Source organism: Aquila chrysaetos, chromosome 21, assembly GCF_900496995.4.
Source record: "Aquila chrysaetos chrysaetos chromosome 21, bAquChr1.4, whole genome shotgun sequence".
Classification (NCBI taxonomy): domain Eukaryota; kingdom Metazoa; phylum Chordata; class Aves; order Accipitriformes; family Accipitridae; genus Aquila; species Aquila chrysaetos.
This window is the reverse complement of record NC_044024.1, coordinates 11,899,495-11,913,794: the sequence shown is the minus strand read 5'-3', so window position 1 is coordinate 11,913,794 and position 14,300 is coordinate 11,899,495. Positions and strand designations below refer to the sequence as shown.

General features: G+C 56.1%; 3 protein-coding genes across 11 annotated transcripts in view; 2 read left to right on the top strand and 1 right to left on the bottom strand.

The window, feature by feature from the left end:
• Window positions 1–36: 36 nt before the first annotated feature.
• Window positions 37–5,866, top strand: TAF7L (TATA-box binding protein associated factor 7 like). The gene is made up of 11 exons (XM_029997402.2): window positions 37–344; window positions 1,065–1,143; window positions 1,306–1,439; window positions 1,840–1,966; window positions 2,175–2,233; window positions 3,259–3,331; window positions 3,737–3,853; window positions 4,054–4,242; window positions 4,344–4,456; window positions 4,766–4,825; window positions 5,429–5,866. Exons 1-11 carry the CDS (start codon window positions 279–281, stop codon window positions 5,471–5,473), a joined length of 1,062 nt encoding a protein of 353 aa, XP_029853262.1. The 5' UTR covers window positions 37–278; the 3' UTR covers window positions 5,474–5,866.
• A 164-nt stretch (window positions 5,867–6,030) lies between these two features.
• Window positions 6,031–10,170, top strand: LOC115333861 (aryl-hydrocarbon-interacting protein-like 1). Of its 3 annotated transcripts, XM_029997397.2 has the most exons (6): window positions 6,031–6,526; window positions 7,230–7,409; window positions 7,619–7,807; window positions 7,884–8,060; window positions 8,192–8,333; window positions 8,744–10,170. In XM_029997397.2, exons 1-6 carry the CDS (start codon window positions 6,431–6,433, stop codon window positions 9,799–9,801), a joined length of 1,842 nt encoding a protein of 613 aa, XP_029853257.1. In that variant the 5' UTR covers window positions 6,031–6,430; the 3' UTR covers window positions 9,802–10,170. The 3 variants fall into 3 exon arrangements, with proteins under 3 accessions (XP_029853257.1, XP_029853258.1, XP_029853259.1); XM_029997398.2 differs by lacking the exon at window positions 7,230–7,409; XM_029997399.1 differs by lacking the exon at window positions 6,031–6,526 and having other exon boundaries at window positions 7,279–7,396.
• Window positions 10,171–11,063: 893 nt separating this feature from the next.
• The window catches only part of DRP2 (dystrophin related protein 2), a 30,783-nt gene continuing 27,546 nt past the window's right edge, over window positions 11,064–14,300 (bottom strand). For 6 of the 7 annotated variants that reach the window (XM_041119131.1, XM_029997222.2, XM_041119132.1 and 3 more), the window contains one exon: window positions 11,064–14,169. In XM_041119131.1, the coding sequence (XP_040975065.1) occupies window positions 14,033–14,169 (137 nt within the window). In that variant the 3' untranslated portion in view covers window positions 11,064–14,032. The remainder of the gene's footprint in view (window positions 14,170–14,300) is intronic. The other variant, XM_029997224.2, reaches the window with a different exon arrangement.

Here is a 14,300-nt window from a genome sequence, read left to right as displayed (position 1 = left end):
GCCGGCGTACCGGGCCTCGCTTCCGCCGCGGGCCGCTGAGCGGAGCCGGGGGAGGCGGGGCGTGGGGCTGCCCGCGGGCGCCGGACAGGCCCTGCCGGGTGTCTCCTCCCGACAGCAGCGCAGCCCCGGAAAGGCCCCGGCTCCCCCCGCCGCCGCCTCTTTGCGGGACGCCGGTGGGCGAGAGCCTGGCCCTGGGGGTGTTGGGCTGGGGTTACCTGGTAGGAGCCTAATTGGCGACGAGGTAATTGTATCTCGTTTTCCACGCGGAAGAAGAAAGGATGAGTAAGAGCAAGGACGATGCTCCGCATGAGCTGGAGAGCCAGTTCGTGCTCCGACTGCCACCGGTAAGAGGCCGTTTGGTCTGGTGTAGCTAAGGTGGCTGCCATCACGTTTTACATGCAGCTCAGTCCAGTTTGCTTGGCGAGCGTGGCGCTTGGGAGAGGTATTAGCAAGGTGGGTGAAGTCTGTGGGAAATCTGCGCACCTGGCAAGGGACATGGAAGCAGGCTGGGTGCTTTTGGCCTTGGGCAGCCCATTCCCACTCATTTGAACAGATTTTCCACGGCTTCCTCTTGAGAGGCATTTCTGTGACACAGAGCAGGAGGCTTGGAAGACAATTTAGAGGATTAGGGAGGAAATTTCTGTAAGGGTAGAGCTTTAGCAAGTGCTGGGTCTTCAGTTGCTGTGGCTGTCAGTGCACTTGATGCTATTTGTTATGCTATTTGTCAGCATAAAGCTGAGACTGTGTCCTGCTGAGACCATGAGAGCTTGGTGAGGGGAGCCGTAACTTCCCCCAGAGCTGTGGTCCTCTGGCAGGGTATCTGTTGGAGGCCTCACACCACTGTCACAGCTGTATCGTGTCAGGGGTTGTGAAGGGCACTGGGAATAGCAGAGCCACAGGGTTAACACTGGGAGGAGGGTGCAGTTTTCATTGCGGCTCTTGCAGTTGTTTTTCTGCATTGGGATGGCAGGGGTGTTTATAGCTGGGTAGGTTGGACAGAAGCTTTCGGTGATTCTCGGAGGAAGCACACCCAGTCCTGATGTAAGTCTGTCCAACCTTCCCAGGAATATGCCTCCACGGTGCGGCGAGCGGTACAGTCTGGGAATGTCAACTTGAAGGACAGGCTCACCATTGAGCTACATGGTGAGTGAGCAGGATCAGGGCATCTTAAAACTCCTCTGACTGTCCACAAGGGAAGCTGTGCAACTTGCATGTGTTTTCCCCTGAAATTTCTGCTGCCCATGAAGGTATTGCTCAGTTTAGCTGTTTAGCAACAGCACTAACCTCTCCTGTGGCTTTCCGCAGCGGATGGGCGCCACGGGATTGTCCGTGTAGACCGGGTGCCGCTGGCAGCCAAGCTGGTGGATCTGCCCTGCATCATCGAGAGCTTAAAAACCATTGACAAGAAAACCTTCTATAAGACAGCAGATATTTGCCAGGTATGGGCTGTCCTTCTTGCCTGCCCCAATAGCTTAATTCCTTCTTCCCCTCTCCAGGAAAACCCTTGTACACTTTGACAGCTGGACACCCAGTATAACATGGCCAGTTTCTGTATTCTCACAATATTAGCAGTTCAAAATTCCCCACGCTGCTTAGTGTTTAGAAATCCCATTTCTGAAGCATGAAATGTGCTTGTCCTTGTAACAGTTTAACTGCTGCTGTGTTTAGATATGAACTGAGCTGGGTGTGAAACATTTTGTTTCTTGTACCCCATGCCCATGAATCCTTTTGGCTCACAACATGCAGTGGGCTGTCATTGTTCATTTTCCAGAAAAGCTTTCACATCCTTTTGTCCCTGCGTTACAATAAGCACCCTTTGTGTTTATGCGGGGATTCCAGATGCTTGTTTGCACTGTGGATGGTGATCTCTACCCGCCTTTGGAAGAGCAAACTGTGAGCACTGACCCCAAGGCAAACAAGAAGAAGGACAAGGACAGAGAGAAGAAATTCATCTGGAATCATGGCAGTGAGTAGAGGCCGTGCCAAACCCCTCCATCCTACCACCCCAGTGTCCCCACAGCTGTGCACGGCACTCACCACTGCCATGTCCTGGGGGTGCTGCTGCTCTGTTTTCAGAGCGCTCTCTGTTCCTGAGGGGATCTTCTCCCTTTTGGCATGCAGCTCTCCCATTAAGCCATCTGCTTGACACATGCAATCTGTTTCCTCTGTCATAGTCACTCTTCCCCTGAAAAATGTACGAAAGAGACGATTCCGGAAGACAGCTAAGAAGAAGGTGAGTTGCTTCTCACACAGGTGCAGATGCAATAACCAAGAGATAGGAAGACAGGGGCATTAGAGCTATAACTGTCTATTAGTCCAGAAAACATGTAATTTCTTAACATTGCTTCACATGTTGCCTTGCCTGAGATGAGGGTGAAGAGAGGGTAGTAGATTTAAACATTTCTTTGGGTGCTTCCTCCATGTTTTCCAAAGTGCTCCTGAGGGCAAAATCCTCTGTGCAGAGAACTGCTGGACTCTGTTCCTGTGGCTGCCTTGCCATAGTGCATCTCTTCCTGCTCACTGAGAAGAAAGGGGGACTCACATGGAAATGAGGCATCACTCATTCCTACTTTCCCAGCTGAAATCTCTCTATGCATAGCCTGTTCACTTCCCCAACAAGCAACACTACAAATAGAATAACTGTCATTTCAGCTGGGGGAGTGACAACAGATGGAGCTCAGAGACTGTCTCTGTGCATATGCACAGGCCAGGCAAGGTGTTGGGGAGGTGCAGCGCAGTGAGGCTGGGAAGACTTGTTCTTCTCTTCTTTGCAGTTTCTGAGAACAGGATGGGGTGCTATTTTCCGTGACATTTGGGAAACAAATTACTCGAGACTTTCTTCTAGCCCACAGGAGAGGTTTGATGTCACTGCATTAAGATTCCTGGCTAATTTAAAAGTGAAAAATGAAACCTTCTTTTGAGTGAGATGGGGAGGAGTCGAGTTGACCATCCATCAGGAAACAGCACCTCAAGGACTTCTGAATACATGTGGAAAGTCTTATTTCATAAGTGGTATAAGTAGAAAAGTGAAAGCATACAACCCACCAAGGAGCTCTGCACAAAAAAGATGGATTGCTTTCTGGAGGTGCATAAATTACTTCTAGGGTGAGCACGAGCAAAGGCTGAGCAGAAAGCATAAGAGAAGAGAGGCTTGAAATAGGGCTCTGTCCAGAGGTGGAGGGTTGGAGTTGACCAGCACCAGCAGTGTGCATGAGGCATTTCACAGTGTCTTTGTTCTCTTTCCCCTCCCTGGCCCAGTATATTGAGTCTCCTGATGTGGAAAAAGAGGTGAAGCGTCTCCTGAGCACAGATGCTGAAGCTGTCAGTGTCCGTATCCTTTTAGGAGAAAAAAAAAGCTCAAGTGGGGGGACAAGACACTATGTGTGGCCTGGGGGTTGTGGAAAGGAGAGACAAGTTCAGCTTTGTGTGGGCGTGAGAGACTGGGAGATAAGCACGCAAGAGGCACTGAAGTTTTGGAGCTTCATCTTTGCTTTGTTCAAAGTTCATTGTTTCTTCATGGTGACCTTCCTTGCAGACTGTACTGTGGTACTGAGCAGGAACTTGCGTAACAGCAGAGGAGAAGTCATCAAAAAAAGGGGCTGGAGTGGTTCGTCCTGGGTATCCATAGCTGCAAGACCAGTCTTGTTGGAGGGGCAGTGATCTCCTGCAGTTTTTAGCATTCTTTCGTTGTACTGCATTTTTCTTTTTCCCTTGACTCATCTGTTCTGGCTGTTAGGCTGGGAAGTCATTGCTGAAGATGAAACAAAAGAAGTAGACAACCATGGTTCGCTCACCAGCCTGGACATCTCCTCCCCAGGGATGTCGGGACATAAGCAAGGCCATGGCTCCTCAGGTGCAGTGGGGAAGGCTGGTTTTTTTCTTTCTAGCCACTAAATAATCGGTTGGGCTCATTCCCTTTGGGGTAAGCCCTAATCAGAGTGAAGGGGAGAGGGCGTTGAGACAGGCACCCTGTACTGATGTGGTCCCTGGCAGACAAAGGGTGCTAGGAGGTCATTAGCTGTGTTTTAACTCTTCCCTTTTGCACCCCGCTAGAACATGATGAACTGCGGGAGATATTTAATGACATCAGCAGCAGCAGTGAAGATGAAGATGAGAGGGATCATCATGACGATGAAGACCTGAACATCATGGACACTGAGGAGGACTTGGAGAGGCAGCTGCAGGACAAGCTGAATGAGTCAGATGGGCAGCAACAGGAGAATGAGGGGTCCAACCAGATAGGTGAGTGGGTGGCAGAGCACAGCAGAATCACCAGGGTGCCAGGCAGGCTGCGCTGCCCAGCTCTGCTGTTGCTCTGGGTCTGAGCTCACTCTCTCTTCCAGTCATGGGTATCCAGAAGCAGATTGACAACCTGAAAAGTAAACTCCAGGAGACCCAGGACAGGAGGAAGCGCCAGGAAGATCTCATCATGAAAGTGGAGAACCTAGCCCTCAAGGTGAGAGCTCTCCTGGCGCCTCTTCAAGTCTTTTGCTTAGCACGGGTTTGCCATTAGATCCAGCAGACTGATGCAGCTGCTGCCCTGGAAAAGACAGGGGCCTTTGACTGCTGGGTTAAAAATAATTGTGGTGTGACCATACACACTCCAGCATTTCCCCACGGAGGCAAAACAATCCATGAAACTGCAGGAGATGAGCGGGCTGGTTGTCAGTGCAGCTTGAGACTTGCTGCACCATTTGACATGTGCTAGCACCCATTCAGTTGAGAACACATTGGTAACTGTGGTCTGGCATGTTTGTTTCTGCAGACCCGTCTCCAGGCTGTGCTGGATGAGTTCAAGCAGCAGGAAGAGCGTGAGAAGCAGCAGGTGAGGAAGCTCCCACAGTGGAGTGGGAAGCACTGGGGCACAACACCGTTCTAGGCTTGGCATCTGACAAAGTTTCCTGAGTCTTGTACCGCACCAGCTGCTTTGAACTCCAGTGTTACAGGTCAGGTGTGGTTGTATCTGTAGTTGCATGGAGCTTCCTAAGGCACAAGGAGGTATGGGAAATGGGGTTGATTGCAGCCTTCCTTCTGGAGGAACAGTGAGCCAAAACACATCTAGTCAGCAGTACAAGGCTGCTAGGATTGCTGCATGGGGGTAAAACATGACACAGAAACCCACTAGCACTCATGTACAAGAAAGGCAGTAGGTGTAGGGTCTTGGCTGATTTCCTGCCTGGGCAGCTCTGCTGAGCTTCAGTCAGGTACCAAGGCAGAAGGTTCCTACTCCCAGGTTCCTGTTGTGCCGCTTCAGCTTGTGGGCAGCGCTGAGTTCTGCCCCAGAGGTGCCCAGGCCTGCCTCCCTGTGATGTACAGGCAAAGCAGCCACTGGCATAGGTAGAAGATCTGCAGACACGGAAGTGCTTGGGCTGGAGCTGCCAGGAGTCCCAGCCATGCCTTACTGTAATACCTCACTCTCTGTTCCCAGATGACGTCCCTGCAGGAGCAGCTGGAGTCCCTCATGGAGAAGTGAGGAGTGAGCCTGGGTCTTGGTACCTGCAAGCAGAGCTGGAAGTGTTTGTCTGCCATGCTGAAGTCTGCTCTAGTAACATCCTTCTGCAGCCAGGTGTGCTGCTGGGCAGTGCTAGAGGCTACATGTCCAGACTTGCTCTCACATACATTGTGCTAGGCTTGGCTGTTGCAGCTAAAGAACTGGACTATGCCTGTGAGAGCAGTCATACGCATTTACTGTAAATGTTCAGCACCATTCTCCCAGAGGGGTTTAGTTCTCCCTGGGACAGTGCCATACAGCTTTCTGCATCTTACTGAGTTGTGGACTTGATGGGCTGTGGCCTGGTAGGAGCTTGTTCTTGTGTTTGAGGAATGCTGTCTCTACAAACCAGACTTAATAAAGTACCATTTCCAACCCTGGTCTGTTCCTCTGTGGTCTCTGGAGCACAGACTAGCGCTGCCTCTTGCCAGCTTGTGCCTGACCACACACAGCCCCGGGCTGGCGCTTGCACCAGCATTGCTGGGCTCCTTCACTGAAATGCTCCTTGCAGGGCTGGGTCAGAGGGAGACTGCGTGCAAAGGGGACCCTGTGAGCTGTCACTCTGTGGGAGGAACAACGCCCTCCTGATCAGGGAGTTTCTTTAATTCCTCACAGACTAGGCAGGCAAATCCCAGATTAACCTGGCAGGGTGGGAAGAGGATTAGAAAGGCAGTTCCAGAATGCAACAAAGGGCACTGTGGGCTTCAGTGAGGGTGTGCCCCTCTCACAACCCGAAGGGCAGGGAAAGGGGAGAAAGCTTCCAAGCTCTGCCCCCAGCACACAAAGCAAAAGGCCAGCAGCAGCCCTGGGACATGACATGTGTGGCCAGATAGACAAGAAAGGGAGATACCCTGAGGAAGACGCGGAGCTTAGGAAGGGCCAGAGTGTGCCTGTGTGCACGTACCTGTGACCTGCTCTGGGGGGCTGGCAGGAGCAGCCATGGAGGAAACATACTTGCTGAATGTGGAAGGGGTCAAAAAGAAGATTCTGCATGGAGGCCAAGGGGAGCTGCCGAAGTTGCAGGATGGGAGCAAGGTAAGTTGTCTTGGTTGTTACCCCAACGCCCTGTGAGAGGGGAGTGGATCTGACACTGCCATCCCTGCCCATTACGGTTAGATTCCCTGCTCACAAGCCAAACTCCAGGCATGGGAAAATCCCATCTCCAGGAGATCCCTCACAAGTGGGGTGCAGGAAGGGCTGTTTTGGGTGCAGGCAGCCACATTGCCCACTGCCTTCACCTTGCATTGGTGCAGTTACCCTCCTCCTCCCTCTGTCCTGGGGCTATTGGAGCTCAGCGGCCACAATGGGTTGGTGGAAATCTGCCTTTTCTGACATGTCAGACGAGTGAGTGGTGCTAATGGGGATCTCTTGGGGCTTTCCAAGATCGCCCAGCCCGTGGGTATGGGCAGATCAGCATGGGTTCTGCCAGGCCCTGGTGTATGCTGTGGGAGCACAATTTGTACTGGGTTATAAAGGGGGATACAAAGAAGAGAGCAGCAGGATATAGCACTGATGGGTGTTAAGGCGCTCCACCATCTGCTTACTGTCTAGACAAGTGGGTAGGAGGAACAATCTCCTGCTGTGGATGGAGAGCTGCCAATCAAACCACCACCTCACTGGGAGCAGGCTTGGCCCTGTGTCCTGGCCCTATGGCAGACGGCTTCAGGGCTGGGGAGGGGACAGGGGGTTCTCACTGCAGTGCCTGCCCTGGCTCAACACTGAGCTTTCTCTGGGGCAGATCACCTTCCACTTCCAGACGCTGAAGGATGACTTTGAGCGGACAGTCATCGATGACAGCCGGGAAGCTGGCATCCCCATGGAGATCATCGTGGGCAAGATGTTCAAGCTGGAGATCTGGGAGACACTGCTCAGCTCTATGAGAGCCGGGGAGGTGGCCGAGTTCTGGTGCGACGCCATCGTGAGTGAGGGGCCCACGGGCACCCACTCCCCTCCTTTCTGCAGAGCCAGGGCATAGGACCGTGCACCCCAGAGATGCTCCAGCCTTGCCTGGTGCAAGCACAGGGTGCACAGGTGTCACTTTTAGCCATGGTACCAGGGGGCTGCCCCAGAGGAAGGGGGTGCAGGCTGGCCCCATGCAGCTGAGCAGGGTGCTCCCCCTCCTTGCAGCACACGGGCATGTATGCCCTGGTCTCCAGGGGCATGCGGAGGATTGCAGAGGGCCGGGACCCCCTAGAAGGACAAAAGCACCGCTGTGGCATGGGCAACATGTTTGACTACCACAGCACGGGCTATGATGACCTGGATGAGCTGCAGCGGACACCGCAGCCCCTCATCTTCATCATGGAGTTGTTCCGGGTAAGGGGGATGGTGGGGATGGCTGCCAGCACAGGGATGGCCAGGGCAGGCAGCTCAGCTCCACCTGCCTATGCAGGTGGAGGAGCCCTCAGCGTACAAGCGTGACACCTGGGCCATGAGCAAGGAGGAGAAGCTGGCGGCAGTGCCCGTGCTGCACAGTGAGGGCAACCGCCTTGTCCTCCGCAAGGAGTTTGGGCAGGCGGCAGCGAAGTACCAGGAGGCTGTCATCTGCCTGAGGAACCTCCAGGCCAAGGTGAGGAGGATCCAGCCACCTCCTGTCATCCCTGCCTGGGTTTCCTCAGCAAAGCACTCCCCTGTGGGCCCTGGGTGCCCAGGAGGAGACAGCCACAGCTGTGAATCACCCACTGTGGCTCCCTGGGGCAGGAGAAGCCGTGGGAGGATGGCTGGCTGAAGCTGGAGAGCTTGGTCACACCACTGGTGCTCAACTACTGCCAGTGCCAGCTGGAGCTGGGCGAGTACTATGAGGTGCTGGAACACACAACGGAGCTTCTCCAGAAACACAACGGTACCTGTGCCCTGCATCCCACCCCCTTGCTGTGCCCAAGGCCCTCGGGGACTTTGTCCTCTGGATCCCCCATCTATGATAATGCTCATCCCACATCCCTCTGCCTGTGATGGTACTTATGGCATCTGGCTCCCCAGGTCCCCCTGCCCATGACAGTGCCCATGTCCCTGGTTCCCCCTGCCCATGATGATCCCTGCACCCCATGTCCCCTGGTGCTCATGGTGGTACGTGCACGGCCCAAGTCCCCCTCCCCATGATGGTACCCCTGCCTACAAGTGTGCCCACCCTACGTTCCCCTGCCTATGATGGTACCTCTGCTCTGTGTCCCCTGGGTACCCAGGGTCTCCAGCTCCTGTGGCTAGTGGCCCCGAGCTGCAGGACCCCTGCCGGGGGCTCTCCTCTCCTGGCAGATAACGCCAAGGCCTATTTCAAGCGGGCGAAGGCCCACGCTGCTGTCTGGAATGAGCGGGAGGCACGGGAGGACTTCCTGCGGGTGGCTCACCTCGACCCCTCCATGGCAGCGGCCGTGAAGAAGGAGCTGAAGCAGCTGGGGGAGAGGATGAGGAAGAAGCATGTGGAGGATCAGAAACGCTACCAGGGGCTCTTCCAGCTGCCCCGGGGGCCACAGGCCAGCAAGGGGCAGGAGAGCAGGGAGGTGGGCAATGGGGCAATGCTGTGGGAAGAGGCACCCCAGGGTAAGGTTGGGGTCCCGGAGACCCCTGGGCAGGGGGAGTGGCGTGCAGGGACCAAAGAAGCAGAACAACCAGGGGCTGACCAAGCAGAACAAGGGACCCCCGGGGCTGGGTGTGAAGGGGCAGTGCCAGGAGGAGAAGCAGCCCAGGGGCAGGCTGCAGGGGTGGAGGTGGAAGTGAGGGATAGGACAGGACTGGGGGAAGAAGGAAACCTGGGCACCTGTGGGGCAGAGCCAGAGAGCGGGGGAGCAGAGAGGGGGGTAGAGGAGGAGGGGGAAGAGGTGGAGAAGGAGGAAGAAGAGAAGTTGGAAGAGGAAGAAAAAGAGGAGAGGGAGGAGGAGAAAGCAGAGGAGGATGACAGGGAAGAGAGCCCAGCAGCAGAGAGGGAAAAGTGGGCTGTAGGGCAATATGAGGCAGCGGGGAGGACAGAGGCAGCAGGGTTCGGGCAGGGACTGGAACAGGGAGCCAGTGGGGCAGAGAGAGCTGGCACAGGGAGCACGGCCAGGGCTGAGCCAGGCAGAACCCCAGCACCCGGGCCATCCAGCGAGAGGCTGGGGCCAGCCAAGGGGCCCCCAGAGCTGGGGGATGAAACACCTGCAGAGGCACTGGAAGAGGGGAGTTGTGGGGAGCAGCCAGCAGGCAGTGGCCGAGGAAATGCTGGGGAAGGCAATATCCCCCCAGACAGCTTCACCCCCAGGGCAGTGCTCCAGGCTGGGCACTCGGAGGCAGAGGAGGAGCTGGGTGGAGGGGCAGAAGTACCCCCCCCTGCCCCATAGCAGCCAGGGAAGGGGGTGATGCACCCCCAGGGCAGTGCAGCGAGGGCAGAGAGCTCGAGGCCACGACCCTGGGGCACAGCCAGCCCTGAGCGGGGCCAGTTACCCCTGGATGCGGGAAAGGCTGCTGGACCACTGACAAAGAGGCACAGCACAGGCAGCAGGGCTGCTGTACCCTGAGAGGGAGCCCCAGGGCTGGGGGCTGGCCCTGCAGTGACACTGGAACAATGCTGTCCTCACCCTGCCAGGGACCACCAGCCCTGCTGTGCAGCAGTGCCTGCTGCCTCCCTGCCCCAACTCATTGGCTCCAGCGCCTTTCAGCTGGGCCCCGCTGAGCTTTGCTGGCTGAGAAATAAAAGATCTTCCCTGGCACCATGTGCTGGATTTGTTCCTGGACGTGACCGGCTTCCCTGATCACAGCCCACACCTCCTGCCTTGCCCTGGAGCCTGTGGCACAGGGATGGGGATGGGGCATTTTGCTCTACCCTTGAAAGGGGAAGAGCAAGAGGCTGCATTTCACCCCCATTTAAGCACCTGAATCTCCTGTGTGAGAGCTGTCCCTGTACTTCCCTGCAGTAGCACCGACTCAGGCCTTTGCCCAGCCCCACCAGCCCTTCCAGGCAAGGGTGGTAGCAGGTCCAGCCCTACAACTATCAGTGCTGGGCAGGCTTCACCATCAGCCAAGGCTGGGCTGCACTCTGTGTGGCAGGAAGGGACTGAGAGCCCCCAGCCTTGCCGTGGGCTATTCCTCAGCTGAGCCCCTCAATGTGCCATGGAGACATGGGAAACATGGGCAGCACTTGCAGCAGAGGCACCTGGACACCTCTGGGCACTGGAGACCTAATAGGGCTCCCGGGAGAAAGTATGGAGGGAGAGGACTGCCTGCCCAGTATCCCACTGCTGCTTATAACCTCCCTGGGGCTGAAGGGTTTCCTATAGCAGAAGTTCCTGGGCAAGGAAGAGGGACTGTCCCCACACAGACCCTGCCCCAGCCCTCAGACTGCCACGTGGCCCTGAGCAGACCTTGCTGGAAGAGGGCGAAGGAAGATGGTGGTCAGGGCATGCACCTGTGTCTGGGTAACCCGGCGCTCTGCTCACAGCTTCTGCTCTGCCTTGAATGGTGTGGACAGCCAGGGTGACACAGGGCACAGGGACATCTGTGTCCCAGCAGCCCTGCAGGAGCAGTGTCAGGATAGCACAGCACCAGGAGCTGCTCTGACTCAGCTGAGGTGCATGAATAGAAGAGGCCAGAGCACCAATCTGGGTCTCAGTATAAATACAAATTTATTCTCTTTCCAGAGCAGAGATGGCGTGAAGCAGCGAGGACAGCAGCACCACAGTACAAGGTTACCAGAGCATTAGCCAGCCTGCTCCCCTCCCTGCCGCATCCCAGCTCCCAAACAGCCCAAGCACCCAGCCTGGCCACCACTGCTTCCCACACTTGGCACTGGGGCCAGAAGCTCTGCCCTCATCCTGCCTTTTCCTTCCTCCAGCTCCCACCAGGCTGGGTAATCCTGACCTCATCCTCAGTCCAAGGCCTTGCTCCTCCTCCGCACGGTCCCCCCATCTTGCCATTGGAATAACAGGGGGTTCCAGCCAGGTCTCACAGGTTGGCATGTGGTCACTCACCGCAGTCAAACAAGCAGCTTGACACACAGCGTACTTACAGCCAACCTAACACCAATGCCACTGCTCCTGCACTCCTGCCGCTTGCCTGGGTGTGAAAGGGGATGTCAAGGACAGCAACCTGCACCACTGGTAGTGGACACTGCAGCACAAGACCCCAAACACCTGGCTGTAAGGCTTGCACCACCTAATCCCTGGTGTGGGCACTGCTTCGTACCTCTGCCAGCACACTGAAGACAACCGCGCTGTCCTGTGCCGCCACACACTGCCTTGGTCCAAACCTCCCCAAACAGCTCACCACTGCATCCCATCCCAACCAGTGACAACAGCCCCATCCCTGTCCTCACAGCAAGCCCTTTTTTGGGCAGGATGCTTCACACCAGCATGCAGCCCTGCCTGCGCCCTGCCCTGCCCAGAGGGCTCCGGCATCTCATCCCTCAGCCTGTGGCCCCAGAGCACCAGGGCCATCTCAGCCTCTATTCTGGGGCACCCCACAGCACCTGACTCTACCTCTTTCTCGACATAACACAGCATGAGACAGCCAGCCTGAGGGAGCTTTTGGGACCAGGAGCCACCACCACTGAGCTACCCTGCCAGCTTGCAGAACAGCCTCCTCCACTGCCCAGCAGGACTCCCCTGCTTCTAATGAGTGCCTCCTGCCCCTCAGCCCAGCTCAAACTGGGGCACAGAAGCAGGGCAACTGCTCCTTGGGAGTTGCAACGAGGTGCCCTGCCTGTCCTGCTGCCTGCCCGCACCACTATGCTCCTGCATCACAGCCCAACATGCTGGTGGCCCCAGGGCTGGAGCTATGGCTGGAGAAAGCCGTTTCTGCAGTGCCATGGGGATCGGCAGCTGCAGAAGCCAGGGCTCCTCATGGATGGAGCTGGGTCCGGGCAGGACAGGCTCTCTGTGCCATGGCAAAGGCACAGCTCCCCAGGAAACTAGGTGGGATGGAGTACCTGCTGCCAGTCCGCCAGCCCTCTGCTGATCTCCTCTTGCAGCAGCCCTGCTCCAGGGCAAGCACCAGCAATGGGTAAGGTGCTGGTCCCTGCGGGAGCAGATGCTGGGCTGGACTGAAAGTGAAGGGCAGCTGCACTTACAGTATTAGAATTTTATGGATTGAGTCCATGAGAGTATTTAAGTACAGAATATATATATATATATATATATATATATAATATATAGAAATATATGCAAATTAAATGATAAGGCTCTGTTATAAAGACCCTCTGAAGATAAGGCTACTAGCTGGGCTGAAGCTCTAACATGGACTCATCCCCACTCCATAAACCTCGGGGACTCTCCCCACTAGATGGTATGTACCTGGCTTGCTGCAGAGGCCTGGGTGGCAGAGAGAGTTCAATCCATAAGGCTGGCAGCTGGATACTGTTAGAAAGAGTTTTTTTAAAAACGGTGGCTCCAGGAGTGTTTTGGTGCCCATAAACCTGGAGACCCCTGGGCACAACTGAAGAGGAACAGGATGCTGAGCTCTGCATCCCCCGAGAGCTGTGGGCAAAGGCAGCAGCCTGTGAGCACTGGGGGAGACAGGCAGCTTTCATGGCTTTGGTTCTTTCTTCTGAACCTTTCCACCCAGGCTTCGACACTGTGGCTGAGTGACCGAGCCAGCCTCCTGTGGAGCCCACAGTCCCACTCCTGCATGACCTATGTTCCCCTGAGATCTTCTGGAGCTAGCAAGCATCCTGCACGACCGGCTCAGAGGGAGTCTGTGCAAGGTCTGCCGCAGCACAGGGAGCATGGCAGGGAGAGGAGGGGGAGGAAAGCAGCCAGGTAGCTGGTTAGGAAAAGCCTCTGGCTCACAGGAGGTGTTAGATAAGGGAGGTCATACCTGAAAGAGAAATTAAGAGGTCAGGAAAATAGGACCCAGAGCCACCTGGTTAGAACAGGGCTGGTGCAGAGCCAGGAGGATCCTGCTCAGGGATGGCAGAAAGTGGGTGAGGGTCTGCGTGGACAGAGAGGGAAGCTCTCCCCCTCCTTGTGTTAGTGCTGGCACCAAGCAATGTCTCCCCCCAGCACACACATGGGTAGCCTGGGTGAGGGACCAAATGCAGCTCCTGGGCTGGAGCACAGAGGGACAGCAGAAAGGCCAACACCAAAACCCACTGGGCGAGTGGAGCACCGTCCACACACACATCCCCCAGTCCCCATCCCTGCTGGGAAGAGCCGTCCATGAGCAGCCAGGAGAGCTTGCACCATTGCTTCCATCTCACCAGGTAACTGGGGCCTCGACCTCTCCTGGAGAGGGGTCTGGACAGGGATGAAGCAAGGAGGTAGCTCAAGGTGATCGCTGCAAACTCAATGCTGGCAGGTCTGTCCATCTTCGCAGTGGGGAGCCCCTTGAGGTGCGGGGTCCCAAGCAGGGCAGCAGGCTGCCTTGCAGCTCATCTGAGGGGATCTAGTTGGTCCATAGTCTTGGCAGCTCTGGTTGCCTCTCCTTGCAGGTGTGAAACCTTCTCCTCATCCTCTCTGCGCCCAGGCCACACACCAGTCCCAGCAGCACTGCGGCAGCATTGCTCTTGGCTGCAGGTGCTGCAGGGGATCGGCCATCGCAGGGAAGCTGGGATCGGGGCAGGGCTCTGTGGGGAAAACCTCATCTGAGGGAGCAGTAAGAGGCCAGAGAGGGGGATTTCACTCGAGTACCTCGAGAGTTGGGGAAGGCGTTCCGCAGCTTCTCCATGATGTCTTCCAGGCACACGCTGACTTCCTGGGTTTTGGCTTCCACATCATCTGCAGCAGGAAAGAGGGCAGAGGGGGTGGTGGTGAGCAGGGTCTCTGGGCATCCACCTCGCCAGCCAGCATCTCTGCAGGATGGCAAGGTGCAGGCAGCTTCCTGCAGCACTGAACCAAGGGAGTGGGGC

Coding starts and splice junctions, on each gene's coding strand:
- TAF7L (XM_029997402.2), top strand. CDS start 279: ATGAGTAAGAGCAAGGACGATGCTCCGCATGAGCTGGAGAGCCAGTTC. Junction 1,144..1,305: donor GCTCACCATTGAGCTACATG/GTGAGTGAGCAG, acceptor GGCTTTCCGCAG/CGGATGGGCGCCACGGGATT. Junction 4,457..4,765: donor TGGAGAACCTAGCCCTCAAG/GTGAGAGCTCTC, acceptor TTGTTTCTGCAG/ACCCGTCTCCAGGCTGTGCT.
- LOC115333861 (XM_029997397.2), top strand. CDS start 6,431: ATGGAGGAAACATACTTGCTGAATGTGGAAGGGGTCAAAAAGAAGATT. Junction 6,527..7,229: donor AGTTGCAGGATGGGAGCAAG/GTAAGTTGTCTT, acceptor TCTCTGGGGCAG/ATCACCTTCCACTTCCAGAC. Junction 7,808..7,883: donor TCATCATGGAGTTGTTCCGG/GTAAGGGGGATG, acceptor CTGCCTATGCAG/GTGGAGGAGCCCTCAGCGTA.